The 16,898-nt window shown below is 35.0% G+C and overlaps 1 protein-coding gene across 2 annotated transcripts in view; it reads left to right on the top strand.

The window, feature by feature from the left end:
• Positions 1-16,898, top strand: part of GXYLT1 (glucoside xylosyltransferase 1) — a 39,148-nt gene that overhangs the window by 10,915 nt on the left and 11,335 nt on the right. For both annotated transcript variants that reach the window (XM_085569441.1, XM_021545295.3), the window contains 5 exons: positions 6,131-6,305; positions 7,259-7,384; positions 8,191-8,442; positions 14,441-14,564; positions 14,885-15,057. In XM_085569441.1, the coding sequence (XP_085425567.1) occupies positions 6,131-6,305; positions 7,259-7,384; positions 8,191-8,442; positions 14,441-14,564; positions 14,885-15,057 (850 nt within the window). The remainder of the gene's footprint in view (positions 1-6,130; positions 6,306-7,258; positions 7,385-8,190; positions 8,443-14,440; positions 14,565-14,884; positions 15,058-16,898) is intronic.

Raw genomic sequence — 16,898 nt, 5'->3', positions numbered from 1 at the left:
GAGAGAGATATGTGTATATAGACCTCAGTATGAGTCATGCAATATTTGAAGATCATTTGAAATTGAAGAACTCTGAACAGGTGTTGGTTCTAATAATGAATAATAAGGATCTTCAGGTTAATCAGTGTAAGATCAATTGCTTTTGCTGTATGTGGGAAGGATTTTGTAGCTATTCTGCACCAATTTTTTCCCACCATTCTGGCACAGAGTATTTGTTAGCTTTCATGTTGACAGAGGAAGCATGCTATTGCTTTTACATGCAGTGGTATAGATTTTATCAAAACTTTAAAAATGCTGAGAAAGATAACATGAGGCTCAGATTTTGGTGTAGATGATGCTTTTCTAGTACACATTTCAAGGTGCTCAGTGCTGTCTAGCTGGTATGGCTGCTTATTTCCTACTGGGACTGACTAAGAAGTAGTTCTTACGGGTCATTACTATGGCTATCTGACCAGGCTGATTTCAGTTGTTGGATGTTGCAGCTAAGTGGGTTTTAATTTGTATTGTCTGCTAAAGTAGAAAGTTCACTAAGTTTTTGGGTATATTGAGCTTCATGTGGTATGGTTATATTGAAATTAATTCTGCTAGTCCTGAAAAAAGGAATTTCTCTAAATTATCAGGCTCACTGGAGAATGGGGCTTCTATTTTTATAGTCAATTTAAAATTACTCATATGTTGTAACTTCAAACCTAATCTACTAATTGACTTGGCATTGAGTAGATTACATTTGGACATTATTAGTGGTATCATTAGCGTACTTTTGCAGAATAATCTCTTGATTATGACATGTTTTAAATGCAGTGCTGTAGTAGAACATTAAGCTAAGTAAAAACTAGAATTTTCATCACTTTCAAATCCAGATAATGTCTGTAGTTACCTTGATCTTACTTCTTATAAGTGTGGGAGTGATTTAACATCTGGATTTTAATCAGTGTAGCTTTGCTGCCTTCTTACTGTGTCTATTTGCTTTGTTTTTCTGGTGACTAAAGGCTGCCAGGTTAGGCTTCTTAGTGGTTGGTTGATTTACATCAAACAGGGTATTAAAAGGAAAGAGGATGCAATAAGTAAGCCATCTGTATTGTACTTACATATCTACCGTATTTCTGAAGTATATTGTAGTGTCAGCTTTAAAGTAATACAGTTTGATTATATGAAAATACTTTCTCTGCACAGTTTAATGAATATAATTAATGTTTTTTACGCTAATGATGAAAACCACTTCTATTATACTGAATTAGATGGAACTGTATACAGGATACTAAGGTTTTGGTACCCTCGCACCTGTGCTTTCCATATGTTATGTGAGAATAGGAGAACTTTACCTTCTACAAATAAAGGTGACCTCTACTGCAGTTCCTTGTGTCGAGTCTAAAGGACAGAACTAAGCATTTATGGAGCTGGTAGGTATTTTAGTGCCAATACAATTTGTGGTGGTTTTTTTTTTTTTTTTTTTCTCTCCCGAGGAAGTGCAGCTGGGATGCCATGAAGGTTCTAGAAATAACCTGTCAAAACAATCCTCTTTAGCTTACTATCAAATTACAGCTTTGTAACTGTAATTGACCTAGAAATGCTAATTTGGTATACAATGTGTCATGGTAAACATCTTTAAATATAAGGCTGTGTCTTGACAGACAGGCTTTGGAAAACCTTGTTGTAGCAGTTTCACTGAGGATATCTTATGTTCTTCTCTCAGAGGTTATTAACAGCAAAATTAATCAGTATAGAATGAAAGTCAACACTTGGCACAGAAATTGTTCAGGGCAAGGCTTGGTCTTTTGCTTACCTGGCCTTTTGCTGCTACTGAGTAGCATGTTTTAAAATCCATGGTTTTTGCTCACATTGTCAAAAGTGGAGTGTTTTAAATGTGTTTCCTAAACTCATGGGAGTATGTGTGGAGGTTTATCACAAGTGTTTTGTTTATTTTTACTGTCCTTACCCTTCATGTGTAATTTGTATCCTCATAAAATTGAAATTCTCTTATTTCTTCCTAAAGATTCAAATCCTGTCATGGCATCCTGCTCAGTATCTTTTACTGGGTTACAGGTGCCTTCTTTCTCTTCTTCTCTCTTCTCTTTAATTACCAGAGGGTTTTCTTCCCCTGCAGGAGCTGGGGCTCCCACATTATTGGAGATTTTTTTTTTTTAGAAATTAGGTTTGCCAAGTTTTCTTTGTTAGGCTATCCAACATCCATACTAAAATGCAGATTGTATTTCACTCTATTGTTGCTTTTTTCCATCCTTTCCACTAGGTTCTCCCACACCAAAAGATGAAGGTATTAGTAATTAGAAATGTACATATAAAAAAATCTACGTTTGTGTTTTTCTGCTTCTTAACAAGTTTTTTGAAAATATCTCCTCACTTTTGAAAGCATCTTAACCCTTTCAGGACCTGTATTTGACTTTCAGTAAAAGTTCATACCAGATCTGTGATTCCTGATACCAAGCCTGTTTAGGTTCAGACAAGTTACTATCCTTGGAGAATAAATTTCATTTTGCTCTTTGTAAACTCAGCAATTGAACTGTTAAAAAACATTTATTACCACAAGATCTCATGTCACTTGGTCATAACAGATACCAGACCAGTTACCTAAATGAGCATGGTTTTCCTTTCCCTGGCTTCTGGGGAGGTAGCTGCATGCCTAACTGCAGTGGAACAGGTGGGAAAAGAAGGGAGCAGTTGAAGGCAGAAAATTTTGGAAAAAATCAGTGGAAAAACTAAAGCCATGTAGACATAAAATTGAAGAAGGAAGTCAAACAATGAAAAACATAATTGGCTCTATGGATGAAACACGGTTCACATTGAAGGTGACACTGCAGAGCTCAAGCTGAACAATTTACACTTCATGCTGCCTCTCACATCAGAAAGAGGAAAAAACAATGAAAAATGCTAGTAGCTGAGGGTTCTCAGTAAATAGTGTTTCTGGATGGACAGGAGGCTAGGACTTCTCTCTGGGAGAGGACGGAGGTGTATGTGAAAGGGAGAGGAGTAGCACTGAGGCCTGCTTGCTAAAAAGGAGGCTGTGCTTCCCAGTGGTCTGTATGCAGGGAAGTCAAATGCAGCTTAAAATCAGTAAAGGATGTCTTTTCATGGAGTCTGGAGTAAGGACCACAGTTCCAAAGTCTCTTAACTTCTGCCTTAATACATTTCTGAGTTCTAATATGTCTCATTCCCTTTGTAGTGAATAGTCCACAGAGGGAATATTGGCCTGTTCTTTCCAATGGGTTCTGCTTCAGGGATAAAACTTTATGTTGTGAATTTACAAATCTGAGTTCAGCTATTTCCCATTTGGTACAAGCTGAAATTTAGTTTTTGTTAGTTCCTTCTAAATATTTTTTTTTGCTTTTAAAGAAGTAATTTTTAAGCATTGCTTTTAAAGAAGTAATTTTTAAGCATAGATTTAAAAATATTGAACTCAATGAGTCTGAAAGTTACAGAAGAGGTTGTATGTGCAGAGTGACTGTAACAGCATTATAACATAATCAGTCAGTTTTTTGTTGTGTGGCTTAAAAATGTTCTTTTTTTCAAAGAGGTAACTTGATGTAGAAATAATAAACTACAGTCTTTGAATCTGAGTGTATTTTAGAGTTTCTTCATCATAATTTTTGTCATACTTTATTCATGGAAAGCTGTGTGTTACGTGTAGTTCAGGAGCTTGGTTTTCAGCTATGCAGTTTGTGTAGGCTTTGCCCTTATTTGTCACATGACCTTGCAATATCACTGCATGCTCTCATGACTTCAGGGCTTAATTATTGTAATTCCCTTTTCAGTGGATTAGTGATGAGGCTAATCTGCTGCTTGCAGCTTGTTCACACTGTGGCATTGTACTTATTTCTGGATTTCAGCTACCCTCATATTCAGGTTGCATTGTGTTTTTTATATTACAACTTACTACATGGTGTCATGTTTAAATTAGCTTTATGTATAAAGGTCTGAATGGGCATTCTTGATTATATTTTGAGATTCTTTTTTTGTGAGTGTGTGTGTTAATCTGAACTAATTTTCATATTTTGCTTCAAGATTTATAAAAAGTTCCAGTCTGCAGATTAAATCATCTGAATATAGATGTCTGCATATTGGTGTCTATGTCAGGGAGGTCTTAAACAGTCACTAAAATTGAAAGGGCATAGAGGATGATCCAGGTAATCAGCCATTTAGTTGCTGAGATGTAAGTGGTTGATGCTAATCACTAAGCACTCGGATATCCTAGACATCTTTTTAGGACTAGTAGACACAAAATAATCTTTGAAATACTCAGTCTTTTTGGCATCTGAAGATCAAGTGGGATATTTTAGAGCTTACTAAATGGCACTATACCTATGTTGAAAATAAATTTAGGCCTTAGGTGCTTACTTTGAAATAAGGTGGATTACTCTCTTGACACCATAACATGCTCACTAGATCTCTGTTGGCTTTAATGACACTTCAGACACAGTTGAGGTTAGCACCTTCATTTAGGTACCCTATTTTGGATCTAAATCTGACCTATGAGGTCTTTCATCCATGTGATTTTTAATAATGCTTCAAACCATGACATAAGACTGGCTGCATAATCTAATTAAAATTTTATTAATCTTAAATCCCTGGTTTTAAGATTAGAAAAAAAAAAGAGTTTTTTTTTAGTTCCAGGGCACTAAATTCTTTCAAAACTCAGAATGTTTTTTAGATGCAGCAATTATTCATGGCATTAAAATTCAGTAGTTTTACAGTGATAACTTTGCTTATATTTTGCCTTGTGGAAGTAAAAATAATGACTGTAGCTCTTCTGTGCCTTAAAGAAAAGAGGCATATTTGCATATTATCTGTTGCAAATTTAAAGGAAACCTTGTATGTATTTACATGGTTGCATAAATTGAGCAGAGATTATGCAATAAAAACCACATGTAGTAATTTCTGTTTTGAAGAGTCTCTTCAACAAGTTTCTAAGAATGGATGATTTGTCAAGCATTTCTCTATTGCTAGTAGTTTGGTAAAGTCTTTTCTAACTTCAGAATTGCTTTTTTGTGTGTAATTTGGCATTAAACTTGTAATTTAAACCTTCAGATGCTTTTGGTTCAATTAGCCCTCTCCTCCCATAGTCTGTGCAAACAGCTCAAGTGCATAATATTGTTTTGCACATGGGCTTTGAGTTGATGTGTGTTTAAAAGCTTTGAAAGCTTTTCCTTCTAAATCTATGAAATCCAGATTTTTGGTATACCCACATTGTTTGCCACCAAGGTATTTACCTGATGACAATTTTAGTCTATTTTATTAGTAGCAAAATAACTTTAAAATGTGCCTGCTATAATACATTCCAGGCACAGGTTGCAATAACTGTTGCACAGGTGTCTTTAGGAATAAAGGATTTCTCAGTCCCCACTCCTTGCAATGATTTAGCCTCAAGGCCCTGGACCTCAAGGTGTTTGGTCAGTGTACCTGAGGGATTTCCCAGAACCACTGGGAGCACCAGGGCATCCCACAAGGCCATCTGAGCTGTTTCCCCCTCATCCAGCCTATGTTGTACTCCTCCAAGAGGCAAGGACAAGAGAAAGCTTTCTGTGTTTTGTCAGTGCAAGGGCGAAGCACTGAAGGGTGTGTTTGACAAAAAAGGACTTACTGGAGCAGAAAATGGAAAATACCTAGATCAGTCAAAAATCTTCTTAACAGAACTTCTTGAAAGTAGGTGTTATCTCACTTCTGTTGTTGAGTTCAACTCTGCTGTATTTGTCATTTTTTCCTATGTCTGTATTTAGTCCAGGGAAAGGGGAAAAAACTCATATATAGACTTAATGTGCTGTCATGTCAGCCTTTGACATTTTGGTGTTACTTCATGTAGTCTTTTCAAATAGCTGTTTTGATGAATTTCTTTGCTAGTAATGAATAGTAAGATTGTAAACAATAAATGTTTGTTTATAGATTTTCTAGACCTTTTTTTTTTTTTCCCCTTTGTAGGCTGGGATGGTGGGAGTGATTATGAGAATGGTTCAGGTTAAATGGAAACATATATATGAGTGTGTTCTCTTGAGTTATACTTTGCTGGTTTAAGTATGGTAAAAGGGTATTTTGTTAATTGCTTGCTGCAGTAAATAGTAGATTTTTTTTCTTTAAGCCTGTGTTAGAAATAATGTCAAATGAAAAAATATTTTTGTATCAGATATGATTATATGAAAACACATCCTTCTGAGAAAATGCATCTAGCAGTGGTGGCCTGTGGTGAAAGACTGGAGGAGACTGTTACTATGTTGAGATCAGCCATTATTTTCAGCATCAAACCTCTCCATTTTCATATTTTTGCTGAGGACCAATTACATGACAGTTTCAAAGACATAGTAAGTATTCAACAATGTATTAAATTAAATTGTAGCACAATTTATAGCACAATGTAAAGCAATTCTACTTGTTTGACAGAGTGGCAGAAATGCAGGAGTCTAAGGTAATGAGGCATTCATAGTGTTGGATGAGGATCTTTGAAATTTTTTCATGTGCAAGAATGCCAGCTGCTGATACCATAGTTTCCCCTAGAGACAGACCAAAACTTTCTGATTTGTCATCTTGAATCTGTTAAATACAGCCTGATGTTCTGAACACAAACCACTTACCTTGTGTGAACTTATTTAGAGTTGGCTTTACAAGAAAAAATTGTAGATCTGTCCTTTTTTTGTCTTTGTGCTTACAGCATTGCTTACATTTGTGCTTACATTGTTTAGAGAAAGTGAAACACCAGTTTTTGAATATGGTAGATACAGTTATGTCTAATTTTAGTAAATTTCAGTTAATTAAAATTACATTATGACTGGAGTAACAGTTTTAGAACCTGATGAAGCTATAACTGTGGAGGGTTTTACTATTTTTGTGCTTAAAATATCATATTAACTGTGACATTAGTGTGTTACACATGCTAATTTATATACACTGTTATGCAAACAGTAGCTGTGGCAAAAAAGGAATAAGATTAAATTTGGAAATATTTCATTGGTATTTGTTCTGTGGTAGCTAGTTAAGAGGGGAAGAGTTTTAATTTGTATACTTTTTATAAATACTAATTTATTTTGTTTCCTCTTCCTTTTGCATGTGATCTGATATTACACAAATATCTTTTTTCTTCATAGTGGCTTGCAGTTGCCACTTTTTGTTCAAATCTTTTGATTAGCTGACAAATTCTTGGATTTCTATTATGGAAAAGAGGCATTGCACTTGTGTTCAAGTATCAAATTGAATGGCAAATTGATTTTTTTTTGTTATGGAATTGAAGTAATTTTTATGATTTCTTATTTTCACATAGCTCGAAGAATTCCCCTATGAAGGAAAAGTTAATTACACATTATATCCAATAACATTTCCGTCTGAGAGTGCAGCAGAATGGAAGAAATTATTTAAACCATGTGCTTCACAAAGACTATTTTTGCCAGTAAGTTACTTTGTAGTAGGACAATCCAGAAGTCTGTTTATGAAGCATCAAGCTGTCCTTGTTAATCTGATTTCTGTTTGGTTTTAAATGCAGAACTACTACTGCTCCTTAAAGTTACTTTTTTGACATCTGAAAAAGCCCTCCAAATTTATCATTCTTTTATGGCACTAGTACCCTATAGCATAAAAGTCCTTTTCTCACTTGATGCATTATGGCACAGTATCCTCAGAAAGAGGTATAGGTCATGTCATCATCTTGGAGGTAAGCTGGATTTATCACACCTCCTCACTGAGTTGGAAAGTTTCCTGTATGCATGGGTCTGAGAAGTGCTAGAAAAAAGGAAACAACAAATGGGCTCTTGTTGCAGTGTTTTGTGCATATGCTCATCTAAGACACTTGAGAGAACATACTTCAGGCTTGGGGAATTAGAGCCATGGCAGCTATCTCCCAAAGACTGCTCTTAACACTTGTTTGATGAGTTGCATGGGAAAGTGAGGGAGCAGGGGTGAGAGAGGAACTCCTGTTAGAGTAATGTTACACCTGGCCACCCCCTACTCCTAAGGAGCCCTGACATATAAAATGTAGAATGAGTGCCTTTGCAATGCTGTTCTATATCAAATTTATTTCCCTCTACAAAAATTGTTTAAAATGTGACAAAAAGGAATGATAATAAATTTATTGACTGCAAGCTGTCAGTGTAAAGTGAATTTATATGACATATGACAAAAATTAGTTTCTTTCTTGTGTTTTTTGAAGAGAAGTTCAATAAAACTTAAACTTTTGTTTCAAAATTTTTCCCCTCACAGTTAATCCTCAAAAATGTGGATTCACTACTGTATGTTGATACTGACATCTTGTTTTTGAGGCCTGTTGATGATATTTGGTCTTTTCTGGGAAAGTTCAACTCCACACAAATTGCTGCAATGGCACCAGAGCATGAAGAGCCTCGTATTGGGTGGTATAATCGATTTGCTAGACATCCCTATTATGGAGTAACTGGAATTAATTCTGGAGTCATGCTAATGAATATGACACGTATCAGAAGAAAATATTTCAAGGTATGTGTGTTGCCTCAGTTGCATTTTTGGTGGATTTTCATCTTTTAATTCTATTTCTGTTTCATATTCATATGTATTTTTCAATTTTTTTTTCTGTTATTGTAATAATGCTCTCAAAGTACACTGTGTTTAAAATAGGATCTATTTTTAAAATGTCATTCACTGTAAGACTTGAATTTCAAGTGTGCTTGATTGATTTATTTTTTTCTTAGTCCTGAGAGATTCTTTGACTTGATACAATTTACTGCAAATAACACTTGCCAATAGATAGACCCACATTATTTCTTCACTGCAGGCATCCCAGAAAAACAATTATTGTAAACTTGTAAAATGTGTGTAGTTGTATGACCAGGAGGTGGTGCTAAAACATTTAGTAAGTTGTTGAAAACAAAGATTTCCAAATTTTTATCTTTTACATTGTAGCCAGGTGATTATCACCCTAAGCATCTTTTTATTTGCTTTGAAGTCCTAGCTTTTGTAGACAAAGAAGTTCGTAATGAAAGTAGCTACTACTACATGCACGGAAGCAATGCACACAGCAGTAGAAATGGTCATTGCTCCTCAGACTTGAGGTTTTTTCTTATGTACTTGAAACACAAGTACAAAAGCAGTGTTGTTTGCTTATGCTTGGGGCACATCTCTGTTTAAGAAAAGTTTGATTAGGGAAAAATAATCATGCAGTCAACAACTTCTGGAAGATTCATCCGTAAGAGGAGCAATATAAATTTGCAGTTAGTTCTTCCCCCATTTCCAGTGTAATATGCAGCTTTCATCACAGTATTCGTGCTTTGTGTTTTTCTTGAAGGAAATTCAGAGAATTTAAGAGAAATGGAGAATGGATTATCTCAGTTGTATATGAAAGTAGAAGGTTATAGTGGCTGTAGTATGTAAACTTCTGTCATATATATATATATATATATATATATATATACACACACACATATATCTCATCAGTGAAATCCTGAATTGTCTGCTTTGTTTGTTTTACTGATTATAGCATATGGAGAAATAAAAATACTGAAAAAGTATAAAGAGAAAAACATGGGATTGAAAGCTGCATATATCTTAAGGTCTGACAGTGCATTTCTGTGTAGTGATTTATTTTAAGTGTGGTAAAGACTAAGATAAAGTTGGTCTTTTATTCATACTGTGACAGAATTCTGGTTTGGCTTCTTGGTATGACTTAGGTTATCAAGTAATTGGAAACCTTATGCATTTTTGGGTAAAATTTGAGTTCAAATTGCCAAAAGAATACAGATTATGTAGGGTACTAAAACTGTCAATAAAATTAACTGTAGCTTTCTAGAGGATCACATTAAGTCCTTTCTCCATAACACCTAAAACTGGTGTTTTCTTCATATTTAAGTGTATATATATATATATATACTTAAAATATAAGATTTAATTAAGTTAATTAATTCATGAGTATTCTGAAATTCAGAATTAAACACTGCACTTTCCCTTAGTTCTAGAGGGCTAGAATATTTTTTCTGTGATTCTGTGAGGTGTGGGCTAAGAGAGCACTGAGCAAGGGAACCATTTAGTTTATTCTCCCTCAGTACCTAGAGTGTGGTCCCACAAGCTTGAAGAGTATCACAGTGCCCGAAGATGCACAAACTTTATTACAAACACTACTGTTCATGGAAACTTGCAGAGACTATGTTTTCATCTTCAGGTTCCTTGAATGTCTTATTATAAAGATAATTGGTCAGTAGGAAAAGTTGTAGACATCAAAGCAAAACTTGGAAAAGGATTTAGTGTAGGTGAGTCTATACACAGTGGGCCTGAGAGTGTATGACTTTTGCTTGTGACGGATAGCAGAGGAGCTACTGTTCTCAAACCTTTGGAAAAGAGGTAGACCAAATTCAGGGGCAGGGGCTGTCCTAATACCCCTTGCCCCCTGCAGATGCTTTTGAACCTTACAGTTCCATGTTGTGTGCCATTAACTATTTCAGTGAAATACAGTAGAACTAGAACATACTTCCTTGTGTTATGGGAAGGTGTGAATTTGTTTATATTCTTTCAGGAGGCTCAACAAATTCTTCAAGGAGTATATAAATTCTGGGAGTTTTTTAATCTTTTTAAAAATACCTGTAAACCTTTTTTGCATGATACTGTAGAGTATTTATCTGAAGTGAAAGTTTTGGATCAGGATAATCTTCCAGTGCTATGGGTTTAAAATGTGGGTTCTTTGTCTATTGTAGCCCAAATTACAAGCTGAACCGCTTGAGGCCTTTGAGCATCTTCTGTTGTCACATTGATTTTTAAGAGTCGGGAGGATCCAGAAGATGGATAAATAAAAAAAATAGAACCAGAGACTTGGTTATATCTTCATCTGGGTAGCAATAACTTGTAGTTCCATGTACTGCTCCAGGATTAAGTCATCTTTTATCCACTTACTTATTCAAGCCTCCTCTGTCTTAGGAGTGTCAGATCAGGCTATTTCAGACAAGCATCCCAGCTCCTTGGCTGTCGGTGGTGCCTAATGGATGTTGTTCCTTCTGGTCCTGTCTTATTTGTCTTGTGTGTAGAGTGTCTGTGTGTATGTATGGCACAAATACATGCACTAAATAACACACACACTACACGTGTATGCTTGTATACAGATAGATGTGCAAGCACAGATGTGTTACTGAATATTTTGCTGGTCATTATACTGCATAACTGCACATGAGAATTCATAATGAAGCTTCTGATTGTTAGTGCCTACAGGTTGTCTCTGCTAATCAGCAGTTAGAAAATGGGAATGTAAAGCAGTCAAGACTTTAGGATATGGAAGAGGTAATAGTAGATAACTTTTTCTGTGTTTGTATATGTATAGATGTAGATTTTTTTTTAAACTGGAAGAGATATCGCAAATGCTAAACGTATGTTGCTCTTAAACAAAAAGATCAATAAGGCAATGTGAATAGAGAGGAATGACTTTTATCACATATATTGAGGGTGTGATGCCTGAGATGCAGGCAGTCAAGGAAGGGAATAAGCTCTTAGAAAATCAAACAAGCCCTGAATAAATTAACTTCAGAGTGTGGAAAGCAGAGGTTCACAGGTATGCTTTAGAAAAAAAACATAGTTCAGAGAGCTTCTCTAACCCTAAACCATTATAACCTTTTTTTACCATTCATTGTTGCTTAAGGCTGTAGTTTCAAGAAATATGGTGAACCTCCACAAAACCAAATTGCTTCTAAAAGGAAGATTCCTGTCTCTTACCAGCTGCTTTTCCCTGCTTTTCTTATTTACTTGGTTGTAGCCTTTGGTGTTTGGTCCTTTCTGTGATTCAATTCAATTTGCTAACAGTAGAAAAAAGAAATCCTTCTGCTGGGTTATTGAGGTATATCAGCTTACATAAACATGCAGTAAGTGTTAGCAGTACATTGTTAGTGTAAGAACAGGGTAGAATAGTGTAAACAGAAGGCAGGGGGTTGGCTCTCCCTTGGCATTAAGGAAATTTAAATTGATTAGCTGTTTGTGGGACACAGCTGCAGTTTGTTTAGATATGGCTGTGTGATTCAAGAATTTTTCCTCAGCTTTTTATTCTTAGAATTAAAAAAAAAGGCTAAATGTGACAGATTTTTAAAGTCTGACTTAAGCCTTGGCCAGGCAGAAGATTTCTGGTACAGAAATGAATAATGACCAAGCTAAAAAAACAAAAAAACAATGAAAATGTCAGAAAATACTTTGATGTTCCTGTGTGTATTTTGTTATTCCACATTTTCTTCTGCTCAAGTAAACTAAAGTTTTGAGAGTTCTTAAGAATCTGTCTGCATCAGTTTGATGTCATCACAGAAATGCCTACTATCATTTGGGGTTTTTTTCTCAAATTGCTAACATTCTTTGCATGTTGTGGAATACTGGAGGAAAGGATTGTATTCTGGACATTTGAAAATTATTATAGCATTTTTATTTTGAGTTTTTTTACTTTAGTAACTTCCAAAAAGCAGTTCTATCGGAATCCTACTTCTCAGGCTGTTTTACCTTACAATGGCATATTTTAAAGAAGGAAAACAAGTAATTATTCAAGTATTCAAGTTTCTCTTGCTCCTACACTGGTGTCATTATATATCACTACTTTTTTATTAATATATAGCTCTTTTCTATTTATGCAAAGGTTATGGAAATATTACAATTTCCAGTTCTTAGTTCTGACAGCACTATTTGTCAAGTAGTATTGCTTCTAGACATCTGGCTGTGTGATGCATGTTCTTACTTGCTTTGCATCTTTTTGGGATATGCTCTGGATTTCTCTGCTATTAAAACTTTACAAGTGAAAGAAAATTCTATTAAATAATGACTTTAACAATGTAAACTTCTATTTCTATGTGTTAATCTAAAGCTGTATTTGTTACTATATATTCTCTTACCATGCTTTGCCTTGTATGAGTGAGCTAATTTAATTCTGTTTTTAATCTTATCATTTTGTCTAAACTTAAACTATAGGTCAGTATTCTGTCAATTGCAAATTTCAGGTGAGGGAGTAATCTTTACTGACTGTGATTCAGTCTTATTTATTTGCTTTCTTGGAAGGGTTTAGCTTAGTGTTAAAGTCTGTGTTTTATTTCATTTAATCACTTTGCATTGAATCCAACAATAATTCTTACTAGTGAAGAATTTTCTTGTGCATTTCTTATGCCTGCACTCATTGAATATTTGCAGGCAATCACAATCATACATTTTTTAGGAGAGTAGGGACTGTAATATTCTGTTTGGCCTCTTGCATAATATAAGGTATAGATCTTTTTTGTATTAGTTCTTGTCTGAAATCTTGTAGTATTTCTTGGTTTAGTCTTCAGTTCTGAAAACCCTTCATATTTGATGGCTGAAATGATTTGAGGGAAGAGTAAAAACTGCACTACAATTTTGTGCACTTTCTACTTTGTCAGTGTAAAGCTCTGAGAAAGAAGTCTTTAATACTGTAAATCTCAAACTGAGTATTTTGCTCCTGGTAATCTGTCTCTTAACATGATATTCCTGTATGCAAATCTGAAACTATACTGTTCTATATAATATATGTTCCAATATAATTTTTCTTTTGGCAACTTGCTTAAATAGAAGTAAAGGAGCAATGCTTGTAGTCTCTATGGGATTTAGTGCTGTTCCGTCCACATTCTCAAAACTGTGAAGTACAGGGTACAAAATGAGCAGCCTTGTTCCATTTCTGTTCTAGTTGAGCTTAAATAAGGTGTAAAATAAGAAATTAGCTTTAGAATATGTAACCATTTAAACTACAGATTTGAATCCCTCTGTTAACATGGAATTCTGTGTAGGCCAATTTACTCCAAGTAGCTGCTCCTCAACCAGAACCTTAGAAGAACTCCTTTTCTTTTGAAGTGATTCTGCTAAATCAAGAACTTGGGAATTTGGTATCAGCTATTGCTTTGGTTCTTATTGACTTTTCCTAGTGAGAAGTTGTCCTGTTGATGAGGAAATTAAAGTTGAATAACTAAAAAAAAAATAAGATAAAGTTGATGAAAATACTTCTGAAAACCTTTGAAGAATTTCTGTATTTTTGTACACTACTTTGTAGACAGTATTTTTTATCTGTATGTGTTTGGAACTATTTAATAGTTAATTTTATATTGAACTGGTATGAATTTTTGTGGTTAGTGTTAGAACCTGTGTATACTATAACTCTGTGATAGAGAGAAAAACTGCATGATGTATGGATATTTAAATATGCCCTATTTGCTGCATGACTTAAACACAGTTTTGGTATTAGATCCTACTACTGTATAAAAAATCCCTTGCTATTCTTAGAATTCTTGGTTTAAGATGTTAGAGGGAAATTTTTGGTAAGTTGATCATTGAGAAATAAAGCATATTGGAAATGTCTGTAACTAGTTTCCTTAGATAGGCTTGCTGGTTTAAAGGGAAGAAGATGTCTATACATTTGAGATTTCTACTTTTGAAGTGCAAGCTACTGTGATACTGTAAGGCATTTCCTTCCCTGTAGGTACAGCTGTCCTGAATGTGTGTTGTTTTGCTTTGTTTTGTTTAATAGAATGATATGACACCAGTCCGGCTACAATGGGGAGAAATTCTGATGCCCCTACTGAAGAAATACAAGTTGAACATAACATGGGGTGATCAGGATCTATTGAACATTATGTTTTTTCACAATCCAGGTAAATCCACATTGATTTTTACTCTAACACTGTGAAGTTATCTTGTCCATGGAAAAAAAAATATCCAGGAAAAAAATCCAGGAAAATATTCAATAAGCAGGCTTTTGGCTAAAAGCCTTCAAAGGGGACTATTCACTTCTTTAACTCTCTGAAAGCATTTGAGAGACAGTGCTGGAACTTGCTAGAGTGTAATTGACTGTTAGATTTCAAAACTACTGTACAGAAATTTATAAAGATGTCCTAAATAAATAAAGAAAATATTGGTTTATTTCTTGAAACAATTTTAAAGTTTAACCCAGAGCTCTCATTTTCCCACACAGAAAGTCTTTATGTCTTTCCTTGCCAATGGAATTACCGGCCTGACCACTGCATCTATGGAAGCAATTGTAAGGCAGCTGAAGAAGAAGGTATATTTATTCTTCATGGAAATAGAGGTGTTTACCACGATGATAAGCAACCAACTTTTAGGGCTGTCTATGAAGCGATAAAAAATGTAAGTGATTTTTGCATTGTACTCATTCTGTCATATATGTTTATATATAGTGGTACATGTATTTTGTAGGCATGTTTGTATTCATCTTGATTGCAACAAAGTAATTTCTTTCACTTTTAGGTAATATCAAGTATTTTGCCACCTTTTTCTCCTTCATTGATTGGATGGAGTTACAGTATATTCATGTTTTGATGAGCATCCTTTGAAACAGAGTGTAGACTATATCTAGGTTGGGATTCTAAGACAATGCCTGTAGTTGTCAGTGTTTATTTAAAAGGCTTTATTCTCATTTATTTAATAAATCACCCAGTAAACTGTTTCCATGAGCGTTTGGACATCTTAGAATGTCTGGATAGGCAGAGGCTGACAATGATCACTGAAATCCAGACATCTGGCCCTGCACAGGACCATCCCTGAGAGTCACACCATACACCTGAGAGCATTGTCCAAAGACTTGCACTGTGCCAGGCTTTATGCTGTGACCACTTCCACTGGGAGCCTGTTCCAATGCCCAGCCACCCTCTTCTTTTATCCTGCCTAAAGCTCCCCTGACACAGCTTCAGACTGTTTCCCCAAGTCCTGTCACTGGTCACCACAGAGCAGAGATCAGTGTCTGCCCCTCTTCTTCCTTTCACAAGGAAGCTGCAGGCTGCAATGAGGTCTCCCTTCAGTCTCCTCCAGGCTGAGCAGATCAAGTGTGCCCTCAACCACTTCTCACAAGGCTTCCCCCCAAGGCCATTCATCATCTTCATGGTCCTCCTTTGGACACTTTGTGTCCTTGTATTGTGACCAAAACTACATGCACTACTTTCTCAAGGTGAGGCTTCCTGAGTGCAGAGTAGAGAGCGACAATCTGTCTCCAGGCTGAACACGCCATCACCAGAACTTTTGTTTTTTGGGAGATTTTAAAGTGCAGAAAAAAATCCCTTGTTCCCAAAGTTTGTATTTATTTACTGCAGCACTTTACCTAATTGTATCCAGATTTGAAATGTAAAAATTTTTTATATACTATGTTTTGACCTTTTCCAGAAATTCAGGGTATTAATATGTTGCTGTTCCTTTAAAGATGAAGCACAATGTCTTCATTCTGCAAATAAGTCATCTAATGAACTATTTATCACGACATCAGTATACTCACTGAAGAGCTGTAAAACTTAGCACTGATGCACATTTTGATGTAACAGGCTACTGTGTGTGTATAACCTACAAAAACCAAGAGTATATTTTAATGTTGCTTTATTACACATTGTCATATAGGTATAAAAATGAAGAAAAGTACTTTTGGGGGACTGAGAATACATTGCAGGAAAAGTGATTGTATTTCTATAAAAATATTATTTCTTTGTTTCCTTTGAGCATTGTCAAAAATAGAAGGAAAAATTACTTCCTTTTATTTACGATCCCATTTCGTATGCGGATGTTTTAGAGAAAGTACGTAAACTGCTACTGATTCAATGGTAATAAGATGAACAAAATTATGTTACTTCAAAATCCTGTTTTAACTTACCATTTGTTTATAAAAAACATTGCAGTGTTGAGCTAGTGACAACTTTATTTCATGCCCATGTTAAACACAATATGTGTTTGACCATCATTCAATTTAATGAAACTTCAGTACCACTTTTTATACTCTTGTTTCATTATTATTTGATAAGACTTGTATTACTTAAAGGTTATATATCATTTGAGAAAGTTACCATGCAACAAAAAAAATCCAGAAATCATTTTAGAGTTGTAAATTTTTAATTGAGTAAGGTAATTTAAAAAATTTCCTCCTTGCTTGTCTGAATATGTTAATTTACTTAACATAAAAAAACTTTCTTGCTAGATTTATTGAAATT

This window comes from Lonchura striata, chromosome 1A (genome assembly GCF_050655825.1).
Source record: "Lonchura striata isolate lonStrDom1 chromosome 1A, ASM5065582v1, whole genome shotgun sequence".
Classification (NCBI taxonomy): Eukaryota; Metazoa; Chordata; class Aves; order Passeriformes; family Estrildidae; genus Lonchura; species Lonchura striata.
Note: the sequence above shows the minus strand (reverse complement) of the source record. Positions and strands in the feature narration are given on the sequence as shown.